The following is an 18,046-nucleotide window of genomic DNA, read 5'->3' as shown; positions in this document are numbered from 1 at the left end:
AGACAAACACACACACAGGGACAAACACACACCACACAGACAAACACAACACACACACACACACACACACACACACACACACACACACACACACACACACACACACACACACACACACACACACACACACTTCCATCGACTCACTGAGGTGTTTGAAATGCAGGACTGTTGCTGTACTTGTAGTGGACTATTTTCACAGTGCGGTATTAGTACTTTTACAGCAGTAAAGTATCTGAATACTTCTTCCGCCCAGTGTGCCTGGCAGTACTTCAGTACTTGTGTGTTTCCACCCCCAGAGACCTGATCGTTCTGGTAACATAACGAACACCTTAGACTGCCCAGCAGCCCGCCATGTTGTACTCCCTGCTGTGGCTGTTGACAGCCTCTCTCTGCAGTGAGCCTTTAACGCAGCGGGACAGACGCGCATGCGCAGAGCTCCGCGGCTTGGTACCATGGCGCACTTTCACCTCCATTAACACCGTTTAAAACAACACACAGATGAGACAGAACCAGCGGAGGATAACAAAAGAAAGAAGTAGATGTCGATCAGCTGGTTTCTGGATCACGTCATTGTGACAGCCGGCCGTTAGCTCCAAGCTAGTTAGCATGTTAGCCAAATCAACGGCGCTAATGGTGCTAATGTCAGATTTGACCCTGTCGGTTTTTTGGGGGAAATGTAGTCTTTACGGAAGGCACAGCGTTGTCATAGATACCTGCTCCGGAAGGTGGAGACCTTCGCTTTCAACAAGGACACCCACTCACCTTGGAAGCGGAGCTGATAGTGTTTCTAGCCCCTGAATGCCTCAGGCTAGCCGTCAAACGGCTACAGATCAGGGACGTCGCCATGTCTCCCCTCTTCGTGAGCGGAGTGATTAACGCGCATGCGTGGTGAACTGCAAAGTCGGCTTTTCCCAGTGCCGCCTTCATGTGCTGTCGGAAATTACTCGATTATTTCAAAATGAAGCCCAGTAAACGTGACTGAAGAAATATTCAGGTTACTGGAAATGTGTTGAACACGAAGAGGAAACACAATCATTACCAGATAGTTGTTCAAATATAAACAAAACCTCTATTTTGGCTCTTCCTTTTTAAACAAACTACAACGACAATCATTCATAATGGGAGTTTACATAGTGTGCGTGAAGGCGGCAATGTCACGGCCTTGACACCGTGTAAATATAGCCTTCTTCTGGCCTTTCACCTAAATTAACACGATCATTACTGAAAAACAACTTGGAATTATGAGCGTTAATCCAAAACAAGCTGACCAAACTCATATTTGGGTCAAGGACGTAAAAGTATTTTCAACAGGCCTTAAAAAAATGCCATGTGGTGCGCGACCGTAAATTATCTTAAAATAAATTAATTTCTTAAACATTCTTAACTTTATTTTTGCAGATAAACAGTCATTTATTGACATATAAAGGGCACGCATGAGGTCATCAATAGATTATGGTTGTGTAGTTTACGGAGCAGCGGCAAAAACATTGGAAATAATTGTGTCTGTGTGTGTGTGTGTCTGTCCCTGTGAGTGTGTGTGTGTGTGTGTGTGTGTGTGTGTGTGTGTGTGTGTGTGTGTGTGTGTGTGTGTGTGTGTGTTTGGATCCTTTCCACTTTCTACAATAGGATTCTTCTTTACTTTTAATACTTTAATTACATTTTCCTGATGATACTTACAGACTTTAACTGAAGTAACATTTTCACTGCAGGACTCTAACTGTAACAGAGTATTGTTAAAGTGTGGTATTAGTACTTTTACTTAAGTAAAGGACCTGAATACTTCTTCCACCTTGTGTCTTACTAGATATTAGAAGTTAGAGCGAGTGTTGTCAGGCAGGTTACTTTGTCCTTATAAGATTAACTACAACTTCTAGGTATATACACAGCCGATATTTTCTCAGGTTGTTATTGACTTGCTGCTCTACACTTATAATTGAGAATGACTGTAAAGTGATCTGTTTTTGGGCTTTTCTTTCAACCCAATTGTCCAAAAAAAACATATTTAACGTTGATGGTTCCGTACAACGCGCTTCACAAGTAAAATAAAGGATCAGTTCACTACTTTTATTTAATTGTATTGTAAAAAAAAGTGACAAAAATGTTAAAAAATAAATAAATAAAAAGCGCCGAAATAAAATTACAAACATCAAAAAATGTGGGGACCCAAAAACTAAAATAAAAAAAAATAAAAAAGACAAAAGAATTGGAAAGAAAATGACAAAAACATCAAACTTGAAAAAAAACACTGGGGAAAAGAAGTGACAAATACATAGAAAAAAGTGACCAAGAAAATTGGAAAAAAGTGACAAAATCGAAAAAAGGTGAGAAAAAAAAAGACCAAAATAAATTGGAATAAAGTGACAAAAAACAATTGGAAAAAATACCAAAATAAATTGGAATAAAGTGACAAAAAAAAAATTTGGAAAAAAAGTGAGAAAAACATAGAAAAAGACGACCAAATTGTTTTAATTTTAGACCCAGAAAATCGAAACGTTGCGTGGTCGACAGGAAGTCAACACAAGGGTTAAAAAAAACACACACTCTATTCAAAAAGTGTTTATTTACAAGGTGGAGTATGTACAAGCTTATTTACACAGCAGGAAACAGCATTTGTCAGTTTTGTTATTCAAACAACTCACACACTACATGTAGAACATACAACACACACACACACACACACACACACACACACACACACACACACACACACACACACACACACACACACACACACACACAGACACACACTTCCAGTTTCAAATACAGAAGAGCAACAGCTTTGGTTTCTCGGTTATCTCTGGTCTGGTATTTTAAGAAGAAGAATTAGATCTTTACGTAGAAGTCTACAATGGAGGGTCCATCTTTGTACGTTTTTGTGTAAAAATGCTCTAAGCAATGTCAGGCTGACATACAGCAAACATCTCCTCACTATCTGCTAGCTGCCTGTCCCCTGAACGCACCGTGAAAAACCTCTCCTCACTATCTGCTAGCTGCCTGTCCCCTGAACACACCGTAAACACTGGTGGGAGGAGGGGGGGTGAGCTAGCATCCGTTTTATTTGACAATACTTTCAAAACGTCAACAAGAAGTGACATCACCCGACATCGCTTGGAGCACCTTTAAGTTATTTGTAGTTTGTTTAGTTTAAAGAAAACCACAAAAAGCCACCCTTATTTGTTAAAGACTTCGGCTGTGTCTCAAACGCTCAATGGTGGTTTTTTTTGCCCCCAACTGCTCCTTCCAGGCAGCGCTGCCTTCAAGGCACCTAACCCAAACCCTAACCTTAACCAGTGCCCCCCAGCGCTGCCTTCAAGGCACCTAACCCTAACCTTAACCATAACCAGTGCCCCCCAGCGCTGCCTTCAAGGCACCTAACCCTAACCTTAACCATAACCAGTGCCCCCCAGCGCTGCCTTCAAGGCACCTAACCCTAACCTTAACCATAACCAGTGCCCCCCAGCGCTGCCTTCAAGGCACCTAACCCTAACCTTAACCAGTGCCCCCCAGTGCTGCCTTCAAGGCACCTAACCCTAACCTTAACCAGTGCCCCCCAGCGCTGCCTTCAAGGCACCTAACCCTAACCTTAACCAGTGCCCCCAGTGCTGCCTTCAAGGCACCTAACCCTAACCTTAACCATAACCAGTGCCCCCCAGCGCTGCCTTCAAGGCACCTAACCCTAACCTTAACCATAACCAGTGCCCCCCAGCGCTGCCTTCAAGGCACCTAACCCTAACCTTAACCATAACCAGTGCCCCCCAGCGCTGCCTTCAAGGCACCTAACCCTAACCTTAACCATAACCAGTGCCCCCCAGCGCTGCCTTCAAGGCACCTAACCCTAACCTTAACCAGTGCCCCCCAGCCTGGAAGGCACCGCTGGGGGCAAAAAACACCTGATAAACGCCTCAAATCGCACACTTCTGTCAGTGCGCTGCTAATGGTCACTGACCACTTCCTGCCGTAGCGCCCACTTTGGATGGTTAGCGTCGTCCCAAAATGAACGCTTACGTTAAAAAACACTTAACCGGGAAATGACGAGCGGTCGGCTCGGCTCGCCGCCTCTGAAGAATCGGACGAAAATCTGTTAAACTGACCTTCGTCGATCTGAAACGAAGACAGACACGGTCTATTTCTGTCTTTAAAATGTTCTCAGAAACACATTTCGGTGAACTATTTTAGTAAAAAAAACAAATTGTGAAATCAGGGAGCAGCCAGACCCAGGTGACGCATTCGTCCAATCAGCTGCCGGTCCACGACCCTGGTCCCTCCCCCCTCCCTGCTGTCGTAGTCCAGATGGCGCCCGTTTAGTGCGAGTAGCGTCTGACTTTTTTGCGTTATCTCCACGATATATTTAAAACTGAGTGCTTGGAGTGTGACAGTAGGCGCTCTGAGACACAGCCTTCAATTCCCAGACTTGTGTAACACCAGGATGTTGACAGATTCGTGGCGTTTGTGATCTTTTTCGCCGTCTCTCAGCGAGTCCGTTCAGATTCCTCTAGACGTTAGTCGTCGTTTTTTTAGGCTGACTGATTTAAATTTCAAGAAACTTCTGAGCAGCATCTCTGGTAAACACAAGATTTAAAAGGGGGCGATTTTTGACATGATTCTTTGTGGAGAAAACTCAACACACACACGCACACACACACACACACACACGCAGGGACAGAGACACACACACACACGCAGGGACAGACACACACACGCAGGGACAGAGACACACACACACACACACACACACACACACACACACACACACACACACACGCAGGGACAGAGACACACACACACACGCAGGGACAGACACACACACGCAGACACACACACACACACACACACACACACACACACGCAGGGACAGAGACACACACACACGCAGGGACAGACACACACACACGCAGGGACAGAGACACACACACACACACACACACACACACACGCAGGGACAGAGACACACACACACGCAGGGACAGACACACACACACACACACACACACGCAGGGACAGAGACACACACACACGCAGGGACAGACACACACACACACACTCACACACACGCACACACAGGGACAGAGACACACACACACACACACACACACAGGGACAGACACACACACAGACACACACACAGGGACAGACACACACACACAGGGACACACACACACAGGGACAGAGAGACAGACACACACAGGGACACAGGAACAGAGACAGACACACACAGGGACACACACACATACAGACACACACACACACACACAGGGACAGACACACACACACACACACACACACACACACACACACAGACACAGAGACAGACAGACACACACAGACACACACAGGAACAGAGACACACATACAGGAACAGAGACACACACACACATACAGGGACACACACACACACACACACACACACACACACACACACACACACACACACTCCATGGAAACTAGTCTCAGTCGCTGCTGCTGCTGGACGAGTCGGTGGACATGGCCTCCACGTCGTCCTCGTTCTCCTTGTTGTGACCCGGGGGCTCCAGGCCGAAGTCGTTGCCATGGTGAGGAGGCAGCATCCCCACGGAGACGTCCGAGGACTGCCAGGGGTAGTGGGGGGTCAGGACGTCTGGGGCCAGAGGGGGGGGGGGCAGAGGAGAGACACAGGTTAGTCTGTGGACACACATACACACACTCTCACACACAGTCACACAGTTCACACACACACACACACAGCACACAACCCTCTCACACACACACAGTCACACACACACACACACAGTCACCCTCTCACACACAGTCACACACACACACACACACACACACACCAACAACACACACACACACACACACACACTATCACCCTCTACAACAGCACACACAAGTCACTTCACACACACACACAGCCTCCCCACACTTACACACACACACACCTATACACACACACACACAGTCACCCCTCTCACTACACACACAGATTACACACACACACACACACACACCATTCATTCTCTATTTGAAAGCACACACACACACATTCTACCTCACATACACACACATTTAACCCTCTCTACACACACACACACAGCCACTCCATTTTCGACACACACACAATAACACATACTGTCACACACACACAGTCACACATACTTCATGCCGCCACACACAAGTCAAGTTCAGATATTAGTATTCTTTGTGGGGACATATCATTGACATAATGTATTCCCTAGCTCCCTCACTCCTCTAACCTTAACCATCCCAACTGAATGCCTAACCTTAACTCCCTACTCCCTAACCTTAACCATCCCAACTGAACAACTAACCCTACTCCTAACCTTAACTATCACAACTGCTGAATGCCTAACCTTAACCCTTACCCTAACCTTTAACCATCACAAACTGAATGCCTAACCTTAACCTTGCACTTCACCTTTTAACCATCACAATTGGAATTTAACCTAACTCCTTCTACCCAACCCTTAACTATCCCAACTGAATGCCTCAACCTAACCCTTACTCCTAACTCATCCCAACTGAATGCCTAACCTTAACCCTTACCCTAACCCTAACCATATAACCCTTACTGCAACCCTAGCTGTCCTAAACCAAGTCTTAACCTCAAACAGTTTTAAACTGTGGGGACCAGCATTTTGGTTCCCTAATTTAGGCTGTGCAGACCCTACAATTATACTGTAGTCCCCTGTTTTGACCCCACTTAATATAGTAAACAGGTACACACTGTCACACACACACACAGTCACACACTCCTTCACACACACTCACATTATCACTACTCACACACAGTCACACACTCACACACACATTAATAGTCACACACACACACACACAAGCCACACACACAGTCACACACTTACACACACACACAGTCACACTCACACACACACAGACACACACAGTCACACTTCACACACACACAGACACACAGTTACACTTCACACACACACATGATAGTTACACTTTCTACACACACACATTATTACTATATACAGTCACACACTCTCATTAATTTTTTTATTAATAATAATATGTTAGCACTTTCACACACACAGTCACACACTTCACACACACATTAATAGTCAAGCACACTTTCACACACATTACACACACACAGTCACACACTTCACATTAAGAGTCACACAGAAAGGAGGACAGTAGCACACTTCACACACACACAGTCACACACTTCATTAATAGTTAAGACACTTCTTTACATTAATAGTCAAGACTTTATTAATATTATTATTAGTTTATCTACACATTATAAGACTTAATAGTTACATTATTCTACACATTATTACTTAGCATTCTCTTACATTATAGTTTACCTTTACATACTATTACACGGTAGTTACATTCTTCATACACATTATTATTAGTTACACTACATACACATTAATTCTTATACACATATTATTATTATTATTATTATTAATATTATTATTATTATTATTATTATTATTAATATGGCATACATTACTAATATTATTAATATTAATATTATTAATTTTAATATTAATATTCATATCACACATTAATATTACCTACACACACATTGTTAATTCTCTTACTTCATTAGATAATTACTCCTTACTTCATTACTAATACCCAATCGATACTTTCACTAATATACCTGTACTCCATTAATAATAATAATACAACGCATTAATAACAAAATTGCTTTACTTTGACCAACTCGACTGGTTTTGGGGGCGATATCAGATCCTCCCCCAGAGAAAATAAGACATTAAAACATTTTAAAGTGAAAACTAAACTAAACTAAATGTCCTTTTGGGAATATCCCACTCCTAAGGACTGACCCCTTGATTTCATTCATAATTAAAAGTTGTACCAACTGAAGTAAAAGGAGAAAGAGTTAAGACTTCCATTAAGGTCTGTCTGTACCACATCATGGAAACACACTGACCTGGCAACCTCCCAGCAGCCAGCGCGTCACCGGGCAGGTGTCCGTTCACGCCATTGGTCGGCAGGTTGGCCATGTGACCCAGCATGCCGCTGCGCATCTCCAGGTCAGTGGGGTACGGTCTGCGTGGGTCCCCTGGGGCAAAAACAAGGCGCGGGGGTCAGAGTAGGGGGGCAACATGCATCGACTCAACACCGTTATCGCCATATATATCGAAACGGTCGCCATAAGTACACGATATTTAGTTTCAGGGTTCAGACGCATTTTAACCATGACTTTTCAATTACTTTCCATGACTTTTCTCATGACTTTTCAATTACTTTCCATGACTTTTCTCATGACTTTTCAATTACTTTCCATGACTTTTCAATTACTTTCCATGACTTTTCTCATGACTTTTCAATTACTTTCCATGACTTTTTTCATGACTTTTCACTTTCCATGACTTTTCTCATGACTTTTCAATTACTTTCCATGACTTTTCTATTTATCGGCCCTTTTCGAGATTTTATGACTGACGCTTTTCCGAGTATTCCGGAGGCTTTACGGATTTTACGATGACTTTTCAATTTTTCAATACTTTTCAATACTTTCTTCACACTTTTTTCTCTTTTTTTTCAAATTTTATTTACTTTCTCATGACTTTTCATGATTTATCCATGACTCTTCCGTGGCTTTTCCGCGGACTTTTGAATTTTTACCAGGACTTTTCCAATGCGCGACGTTTTATACTTTTTTTTTTTGCGAGCTTTCCATGACTTTTTTCCGAGGACTTTTCCGAGTGATTTTCAATTACTTTGCACTACTTTTCCTAATATTTTTCAATGCGGCTTTTTATGGATTTTTCCATGACTTTTCCATGGCTTTTTTCGATGCCTAGACTTTTTCACTAAACGCTTTCAATTACTTTTTTCCTTACAACTTTTCAATACTTTTCAATTAATTTTCAAGCTTTCTTATGCTTTTTCATGCTTTTGCGATCCATGACTTTTCTCATGACTTTCCAGGCTTTTCATGACTTTCATGACCTCGCGGCTTTATTTTATGACTTTTTCAATACTTTACTTTATGACTTTTCATGACTTCTTCCAATATTTTTCAATACTTTCCATGACTTTTATGACTTTCCAAACTTTTCAATTAATTTTTTATGACTTCATGACTTTTCCATGACTTTTTTCAATCCTTTTCAATGATTTTCCGAACTTTTCATCATATTCAATGATTCCTAATTTTCCATTTTTCATAAATCATCATATATCTTTATACCAACAATTCCAACACTTATTCATCACTACTTCATGACTCTATTACCAATACTTTTCAATTAATTTTTCATGACTTTCTTCATGACTTTTCCATGACTTTTTCCAATACCTTTTCCATGACCTTTTTCATGACTTTTCCATGACCTTTTTCATGACTTTTCCATGACTTTTTCCAATACTTTTTTCCAATACTTTTTCCATGACTTTTCTCATGACTTTTTCCAATACTTTTTTCATTTCATGACTTTTTCCATGACTTTTCTCATGACTTTTCCCAATACTTTTTTCATGACTTTTTCCAATGCTTTTCAATTACTTCTTCATGACTTTCTTCATGACTTTTTCCAATACTTTTTCCATGACTTTTTTCATTTCATGACTTTTTCCAATACTTTTTTCATTTCATGACTTTTTCCAATACTTTTTTCATGACTTTTTCCATGACTTTCTCCAATACTTTTTTCAAATACTTTTTTCATGACTTTTTTCATGACTTTCTCCAATACTTTTTTCAAATACTTTTTTCCAATACTTTTTTCATGACTTTTTCCAATACTTTTTTCATGATTTTTCCATGACTTTTTCCAATACTTCGACATTATACAGTAAGAATAAAAATCAGTGTTAAAGTTTCCCCTCAGAGGTTTGACTATAAAATGAATGATAATGTCTGTGGTTCATAGTGGGATTCATAAATTAACCACATATTATGCTGTATTTAAAATTCCATGAATTTTCAAAAACTTTCTGGGTCTTTGTATTTTTCCAAAAGCTTTCCAGGCCTGGAATTAAATTCCATAAATTTTCCAGGTTTTTTCAAAACGTATATGAAGCCTGTAGTTTATTTTGTGGAGCGCTGCGTCCCGTCCGTTGGCCGTGGGTCTCAGTGTTTGATTTAGAGCTTGAAATGCTGTAATGGTCAGGTCCTTATTTATATATTTTATACTGTCCAACCAGTAGAACAGGTCCTGTCCTGTAGACATGGTCCTTATTTATATATTTGATACTGTCCAACCAGTAGAACATGTCCTGTCCTGTAGACATGGTCCTTATTTATATATTTTATACTGTCCAACCAGTAGAACAGGTCCTGTCCTGTAGACATGGTCCTTATTTATATATGTTATACTGTCCAACCAGTAGAACAGGTCCTGTCCTGTAGACATGGTCCTTATTTATATATTTTATACTGTCCAACCAGTAGAACATGTCCTGTCCTGTAGACATGGTCCTTATTTATATATTTTATACTGTCCAACCAGTAGAACATGTCCTGTCCTGTAGACATGGTCCTTATTTATATATTTTATACTGTCCAACCAGTAGAACATGTCCTGTTCTGTAGACATGGTCCTTATTTATATATTTTATACTGTCCAACCACTAGAACATGTCCTGTTCTGTAGACATGGTCCTTATTTATATATTTTATACTGTCCAACCAGTAGAACATGTCCTGTCCTGTAGACATTGGTCCTTATTTATATATTTTATACTGTCCAACCAGTAGAACATGTCCTGTTCTGTAGACATGGTCCTTATTTATATATTTTATACTGTCCAACCAGTAGAACATGTCCTGTCCTGTAGACATTGGTCCTTATTTATATATTTTATACTGTCCAACCAGTAGAACATGTCCTGTTCTGTAGACATGGTCCTTATTTATATATTTTATACTGTCCAACCAGTAGAACATGTCCTGTTCTGTAGACATGGTCCTTATTTATATATTTTATACTGTCCAACCAGTAGAACATGTCCTGTAGACATTGGTCCTTATTTATATATTTTATACTGTCCAACCAGTAGAACATGTCCTGTCCTGTAGACATGGTCCTTATTTATATATTTTATACTGTCCAACCAGTAGAACATGTCCTGTCCTGTAGACATGGTCCTTATTTATATATTTTATACTGTCCAACCAGTAGAACATGTCCTGTCCTGTAGACATGGTCCTTATTTATATATTTTATACTGTCCAACCAGTAGAACATGTCCTGTCCTGTAGACATGGTCCTTATTTATATATTTTATTCTGTCCAACCAGTAGAACATGTCCTGTCCTGTAGACATGGTCCTTATTTATATATTTTATACTGTCCAACCAGTAGAACATGTCCTGTCCTGTAGACATGGTCCTTATTTATATATTTTATACTGTCCAACCAGTGTATAAAACCTATGTCCAACCTATGTATTTATATATTCATGTTGGACCAGTCCAATATGACAGTCAGTTGAAATAAACCTTGTGTTGTATGTGTTATGAATCTATTTTGATGCGTTTTCCCGTGACTTTTGTAATTTTAGAGATGTTTAAAAATATGGAAATTAATATAGAATATCGCAATATCACATTTTGTCAATATCGTGCAACCTTAAGAGTCTTAAACCAGGAACAGAAACTCTCCGACGTATCTATCCACGGCACTTATTTGGATTAAACGAACTCCGTTATTTGGGGGGTTAACCGTTACCGTGAATGTTTGGACCCCATCAGCTGTGCTGCGACGCTGGACGGGCTGCTAAATCTGCCGACAGCTGACAGTTTTGGAAATCCCACGATCTCTACAGAGCTAGCGTTAGCTCGGGTTAGCGGGCCGCCTAAACAGGGAGTATGCGGACGTAGCCGGTGTTTCCCCTCGGGGTCGTGGAAGACTTCAAAAGGAACACACCGACTTATTGGGACTTTAGCTTATTCACCGTAACCCCCAGAGTAAACAAACCGGGAACTATATTCTCAGGCGGAAGACTATAGTACCTGGGCGGAGTGATATGCTCGCAGCGAGCCTGTCTGAGAATATAGTTCCCTGTTTGTTTACGGTTAGAAGATGGCTGTGTCTCATGTTATGTTATTATATGTACACGCTGTGACTCTACAAATCACAACATGGAAATAGGAACATGTTGGCGTTATTTTGTCACTTATTGGGAGCAGTAGGCTAGTTGGAACCAGTTACCTGCAGGTTCTGTGCTAGGCTAAGCTAATGCTGGAGCCGTCAGACAGCCTTACAGCACGCACGGAGATGAGAAAGGTATGTATCGACTTGTTTAACTCTGGGGGTTACGGTGAATAAGCTAAAGTCCCAATAAGTCGGCGTGTTCCTTTAAGGCTCTTTTACACTGGATTAGTGTTAATTTTGTCACCCATTTTTAATTTAGTCTTAGTCTTGTGCCAAACATTTTTGTTAGTCAAGTTTTAGTCGACTAAAAGCCTCGCCATTTTAGTCTAGTTTTAGTCAAAACATTTTAGTCTAGTTTTAGTCAAAACATTTTAGTCTAGTTTTAGTCAAAACATTTTAGTCTTTTCTTAAATAAATTAGTTCTGATAACCATTTCAGTCAAATAGTTATAAAAATAAATAAATGCTATAAAGTTATATAAATATTGAGCCTCTTCCTTATTTCACCAGTAAACGACAAAAACAACCACTGCATGGGGAAAGTATATTTTACAATAAAATGCTGCTGCCAAGTGTAGTGTTAACTAGCTAACGGTAGGCTAACGTTACCTGCTGCCAAGTGTAGTGTTAACTAGCTAACGGTAGGCTAACGTTACCTGCTGCCAAGTGTAGTGTTGACTAGCGCCCCGTGCAGCGATGTTTCGGTTGACTCTAACGTCCGTTTAGGATCAGAGAGAAGCGCAGGCTATTCGGTCCGGTAGATAACGGTCGTTAGGGCGCCTGTCGGTGCCGTAGCAACGGGTCTCGGTAACAGCTGAATATTCTCTCATGATGAAAAAGTAGAGACGATTGTAGACGAAAATGAAGAGAGATTTTATCTTAGTTTTTATTTTATGCAAAACATTTTAGTCTCGTCTTTTTTCGTCAACAATAATGCTCGTTAATTTAGTCTTAGTCAGCGTTTTTGGACATCGGCGCAGTCTCGTCATCGTCTCGTCTTAGTCATGGAAAAAAAGGTCGTTGACGAACATATTTAGTCTCGTCTCGTCTGACGAAATTAACACTACACTGGATGCAGCCCAGCTGGCGCGTGCAAATGTGACGTCATGAAATCGCCGTAACCATTTATACCGGCGCTGGTGGTGGCGACACTAGCTGCAGTCTTCTCCTGAACGGAGGTGGCGCTACTGAGCAAAGGCTACCGACGCTCTTTCTACGGACTAGAAGAAGAAGAAGAAGAAGGAAAAGGTAAACAAAGGCAGAACTGGCAGCAGCATTGGCGTCAACACTGCGATCTGATTGGACGAGCTACTTGGTGGGCTCGAGCCTTTCATTCACCATAACAGAGCTCATCTTAACCCGGTGAGTTTACCTGAGAGACCTGCAGTCGCTCTGAGAGTCCTGGCGTCACGTTCTCGGCGAGCTCGTTCAGGCTTCCCGTTTCCGCTTTGTCGCGCGCCGCTGAAAGGATATTACGTCATAGTGATGTCACGATGGCGCGCGACACCTTAGATGCGGCTGGTATAATTCACGCGTTAAGCCGCCTACACACGATACAGGTATCGGTATAGGTATACAGGTATTCGTCATCCAAAGGGGTGGCAAGGAAGCTATTTCCCGTTGCTAGGTAATGACATGCCGTTATCTCATTGGTTGCGCTTTCGAAAAAGGTCAGCGGCAACTAGGTCGCAGTTGTAAGAATTGCGTGGCGCAGAGCTGGGCGCCACGCACCGGAGGAGGCTCCTACCTGGGACCCAGTTGAGCGGCGCGCACACTGCGTTGCTGGCGCTGATCCTGTGAGCGTACTTGATGATTTCCTCTGACGAGATGCTCCCTGCAGACGACAAGTCAACAAGCCATCAAGACACAAACCAAAAAAAACAGCTGATCACCCCCCCCCCTCCAGCTTTCACCAGAAGGTGCGTTCGCTCACCTTTCCGAGCTTTGTCGATGGATTTGAGTTTCTCTTTCGCCTGGTAAACAGCTGTAGCCTTAAAAACAGGAAGAAGACTCCAGTAAGATCAGCTGTTCTCAGACTTCTTTCAATAACGTACCCCCCTTTTGAGTTGTTTCTTTAAGCCGAGTACCCCCTCTGACCAGCGCTAATTATTTCCGGTAAGGGAAAAAGTGTAGATAAAGAGGAACAGTACAGCGCTGTCAGAGATAGATTTACTAAACAACAGCCTTGGAACTGGAAAACACATTTTAGAGAATGCGAAAAAGAGATATAAAAAAAGATGGTATAAAGAAGGAAGGAAGGAAGGCAAGAATAGGTCAAAATAGTATCAACAACTTCAAAAACAGAGACATGAGAAGAAAAAATGCTTGAAACTTAAAGTAAAAAGTAAAAAGTAGGACAGTAGAAGGAAGGAAGGCAAGAATAGGTCCAAAGAAGGAGACACAGAGGTCACAAAAATTCCACATAAAGAGGAACAATGCTCTGGACAACAGCCTTGTTACTATTAAACATTTAAATAAAATACATAATCTCCCACGTACCCCCTGCAGTCCTCCAGAGGACCCCTAGGGGGACATGTACCCCCTGCAGTCCTCCAGAGGACCCCTAGGGGGACACGTACCCCCTGCAGTCCTCCAGAGGACCCCTAGGGGGACACGTACCCCCTGAAGTCCTCCAGAGGACCCCTAGGGGGACACGTACTCCCATTTGAGAAACACTGCTTTAAGGGACCCCTCTTCTATCACTGATGACACATTTTATTCTACACTTACTTTACACAATATACATTCCTCTAAGTCAGGGGGGGTCAAACTCTACTTATTTAAGAGACACATCCAGAGACAGACAGGTGAAGTTTATGGACACGCTTTGATTTAGAAAAAGTCAAATATCTTTTGACTGTATTATTGTACCACTCATGTAGCTTTCTGACTTACAGTTTGGGCCTCAAAAAGCTCCCAAAAAAAAAATCGGTAGTGAGAAAAAAAAAAGCATTTGCCAAGCTGTATCTAAAAGAGGTAGTTTCCTACGCCAGCGTGGACAGGGGGACAGAAACCCACCAGGATGTGTTCGGCCTCCTTGAGCTGTTTCTGGAGCTGCTGGATGTCGCTGTCCCTCTTCTCCACCTCCTTCTCCAGCTGCTCCATCTCCTGGTGCACCTCCCCCTGCTGCCGGGCCGTCTCCATCAGCTCCTGGTACTCCCGGTCCCTCTGCACCAGCAGCTCCAGGATCTGGATTCACAGTTCACTTCATATTAAAATCAGTCATATGTTTGTATAAAATCAGGGTTCATATGCATTTTAACCAATACTTTTCCATGAGTTTTTCTGAAAATTTCCATGACTATGTGTTCCTGAATCACCTAGACCCTCATGCACCCCCTAAATTTCATCTCAGCTCCCCTAAAAATTATAATGATAATGATCAATTTTAGTGCTTCAAGTGGGAGTTTGCGAGAACTAGTCTGTTAGTGACAGAGGAGGGACAATTACAGGTTCAAAGGGCTTGAAACAGGTTTGATATCCTGTATGGCTGAGGGCGATCAGTCGCAGGTTCAAGTCCCCGTACCGACCGACCGAAGTACGGAGTGTGGACTGGTAGCTGGACACTGCCAAGGTGCTCTTGAGCAAGGCACTGAACCCCCAAACTGCTCGGGCGCTCCTGGGCGTAACATGCAATCAACCAATCAGAGAGCAGCTCCCATTCCCTTTAAAAGCCAGGCGCGTTTGGACCTTGGAGCATTGCTGTTATGATGGAGGATTTACACCCTAATATTATTATTAGTAATCTTCTGCATGTGTGTGTGTGTGTGTGTGTGTGTGTGTGTGTGTGTGTGTGTGTGTGTGTGTGTAACAAGCATAGTGTGCGCTGCGCTGTGCACGAGCCTAGGAGCATTTTACTAATGCTCTGTTAAAATAACAATGAAATGCTGCGTTATTGACTTTAGACCAGGTTTTTGTTGGTCAATGGAGCGATCACTTCCCGCTGCCTCAAGATAGCAATACTCCCAGAATGCACCTGAACACACCTCCCTGTAAGACCAGCACGCCCAGAATGCACCTGAACACACCTCCCTGTAAGACCAGCACGCCCAGAATGCACCTGAACACACCTTCCTGTAAGACCAGCGCGCCCAGAATGCACCTGAACACACCTCCCTGTAAGACCAGCACGCCCAGAATGCACCTGAACACACCTTCCTGTGAGACCAGCGCGCCCAGAATGCACCTGAACACACCTCCCTGTAAGACCAGCTTGGCTCAGGCATTGCGCTGCACCGGGTGCAAGATAGGGGCCAGGACTTTTGCATGGCACCATATCTGTGTCCTGTTCTCATTAGGGGGCTGGGCTGGGCTGGGCTGGGCCCCCCCCCTAAAGGTCTGATCCTAGGATCGCCCCTGCAATAAACCTTCTCTGGTTCTGGAGTTACTTTTACTGCAGTATCTTAATGGATGTGGACACTTTCTCGCCCTCTGCTCATTGTTATGAGTGCCTTTGAGCCAGTATGTTTGCATGTAACGTTAGCAGTGTTAGCAGTGTTAGCAGTGTTAGCAGTGTTAGCAGTGTTAGCAGTGTTAGCAGTGTTAGCAGGGTTCTCCCCGGACTGTGTGTAGCGTTACCTGGCTGTCCTCTCCCGGCTGCGGCAGCTTCTGCGTCCGGGACAGAGCCAGCATCTCGATCAGCTCCCTGAGACAAATACACGCAGAGCAGGACAGTCAAATAACGTCAACGGCTGACGTTAGAACGCTACCACAGGACATTCAAATAACATTAACGGCTAACGTTAGAACGCTACCACTGGACATTCAAATAACGTCAACGGCTAACGTTAGAACGCTACCGCTGGACATTCAAATAACGTCAACGGCTAACGTCAGAACGCACCTTACCGCTGGACACTCAAATAACGTCAACGGCTAACGTTAGAACGCACCTTACCGCTGGACACTCAAATAACGTCAACGGCTAACGTTAGAACGCTACCGCTGGACATTCAAATAACGTCAACGGCTAACGTTAGAACGCACCTTACCGCTGGACACTCAAATAACGTCAACGGCTAACGTTAGAACGCTACCGCTGGACACTCAAATAACGTCAACGGCTAACGTTAGAACGCTAAGTACCGCTGGACACTCAAATAACGTCAACGGCTAACGTTAGAACGCTACCGCTGGACACTCAAATAACGTCAACGGCTGACGTTAGAACGCTACCGCTGGACACTCAAATAACGTCAACGGCTAACGTTAGAACGCTACCGCTGGACACTCAAATAACGCTAACGGTTAACGTTAGAACGCTACCGCTGGACACTCAAATAACGCTAACGGTTAACGTTAGAACGCTACCGCTGGACACTCAAATAACGCTAACGGCTAACGTTAGAACGCACCTTACCGCTGGACATTCAAATAACGCTAACGGTTAACGTTAGAACGCTACCACTGGACACTCAAATAACCGGCTAACGTTAGCTCAAAGTACCGCTGTTGAAATAGGCTCTGACCGGCCGAATAAACTCTCCACGCGTGAAACAACAACCCCGTTGTACACGTTATAACAGCGACACCACGTTACAACTCGCGGGACTTTAAACCTTACCGGGATAAGACCTCCAAATCATCCAACGCAGAGAGCAGCCGCTCTTTCGTCGATTTCTCTACCACCGTCGCCATGGCTGGCTCACACTCTCACGTCGCTTCTGCGCAAGACAGGAAGTGGATACTGAAGGTTCTTTTTTTGTGGCGGCAGCTGGCGCATTACTGCCATATGTCAACGATTACTGCCCTCTCGTGGTGACAATAGACCTTTTTACAAAAATGCTTACAAATTACAAAAAAAGATAGTCAGTTTTCAAGATTAGCAAATCCGTATTACCAGTGCTCTAAATGGGACAACATATCCCAATGTGGGCTACCAGCTGTGTAAAGAACAGGTAGGAGAGCCAACGTGGGGTCACTGGAAGTGTTTCTAATTTTGAG

The 18,046-nt window shown here is 43.1% G+C and overlaps 2 protein-coding genes across 2 annotated transcripts in view; both read right to left on the bottom strand.

Annotated features, from left to right (window-relative positions):
• The window catches only part of sucla2 (succinate-CoA ligase ADP-forming subunit beta), a 31,952-nt gene extending 31,046 nt beyond the window's left edge, over positions 1 to 906 (bottom strand). The window contains exon 1 of the mRNA XM_039817344.1: positions 763 to 906. Within this exon, the coding sequence (XP_039673278.1) occupies positions 763 to 846 (84 nt within the window). The 5' untranslated portion in view covers positions 847 to 906. The remainder of the gene's footprint in view (positions 1 to 762) is intronic.
• Positions 907 to 5,447: 4,541 nt separating this feature from the next.
• Positions 5,448 to 17,779, bottom strand: med4 (mediator complex subunit 4). Its single transcript, XM_039817861.1, has 7 exons — positions 17,667 to 17,779; positions 16,682 to 16,748; positions 15,122 to 15,292; positions 14,037 to 14,094; positions 13,851 to 13,937; positions 7,931 to 8,062; positions 5,448 to 5,614 (listed from the first exon to the last, which is right to left on the bottom strand). Exons 1-7 carry the CDS (start codon positions 17,738 to 17,740, stop codon positions 5,448 to 5,450), a joined length of 756 nt encoding a protein of 251 aa, XP_039673795.1. The 5' UTR covers positions 17,741 to 17,779.
• Positions 17,780 to 18,046: the final 267 nt, after the last annotated feature.

The sequence above is a fragment of the Perca fluviatilis genome, chromosome 12, assembly GCF_010015445.1.
Source record: "Perca fluviatilis chromosome 12, GENO_Pfluv_1.0, whole genome shotgun sequence".
Taxonomy (NCBI): domain Eukaryota; kingdom Metazoa; phylum Chordata; class Actinopteri; order Perciformes; family Percidae; genus Perca; species Perca fluviatilis.
The sequence above is the reverse complement of the archived record's forward strand: the minus strand, read 5'-3'. Positions and strand labels throughout refer to the sequence as shown.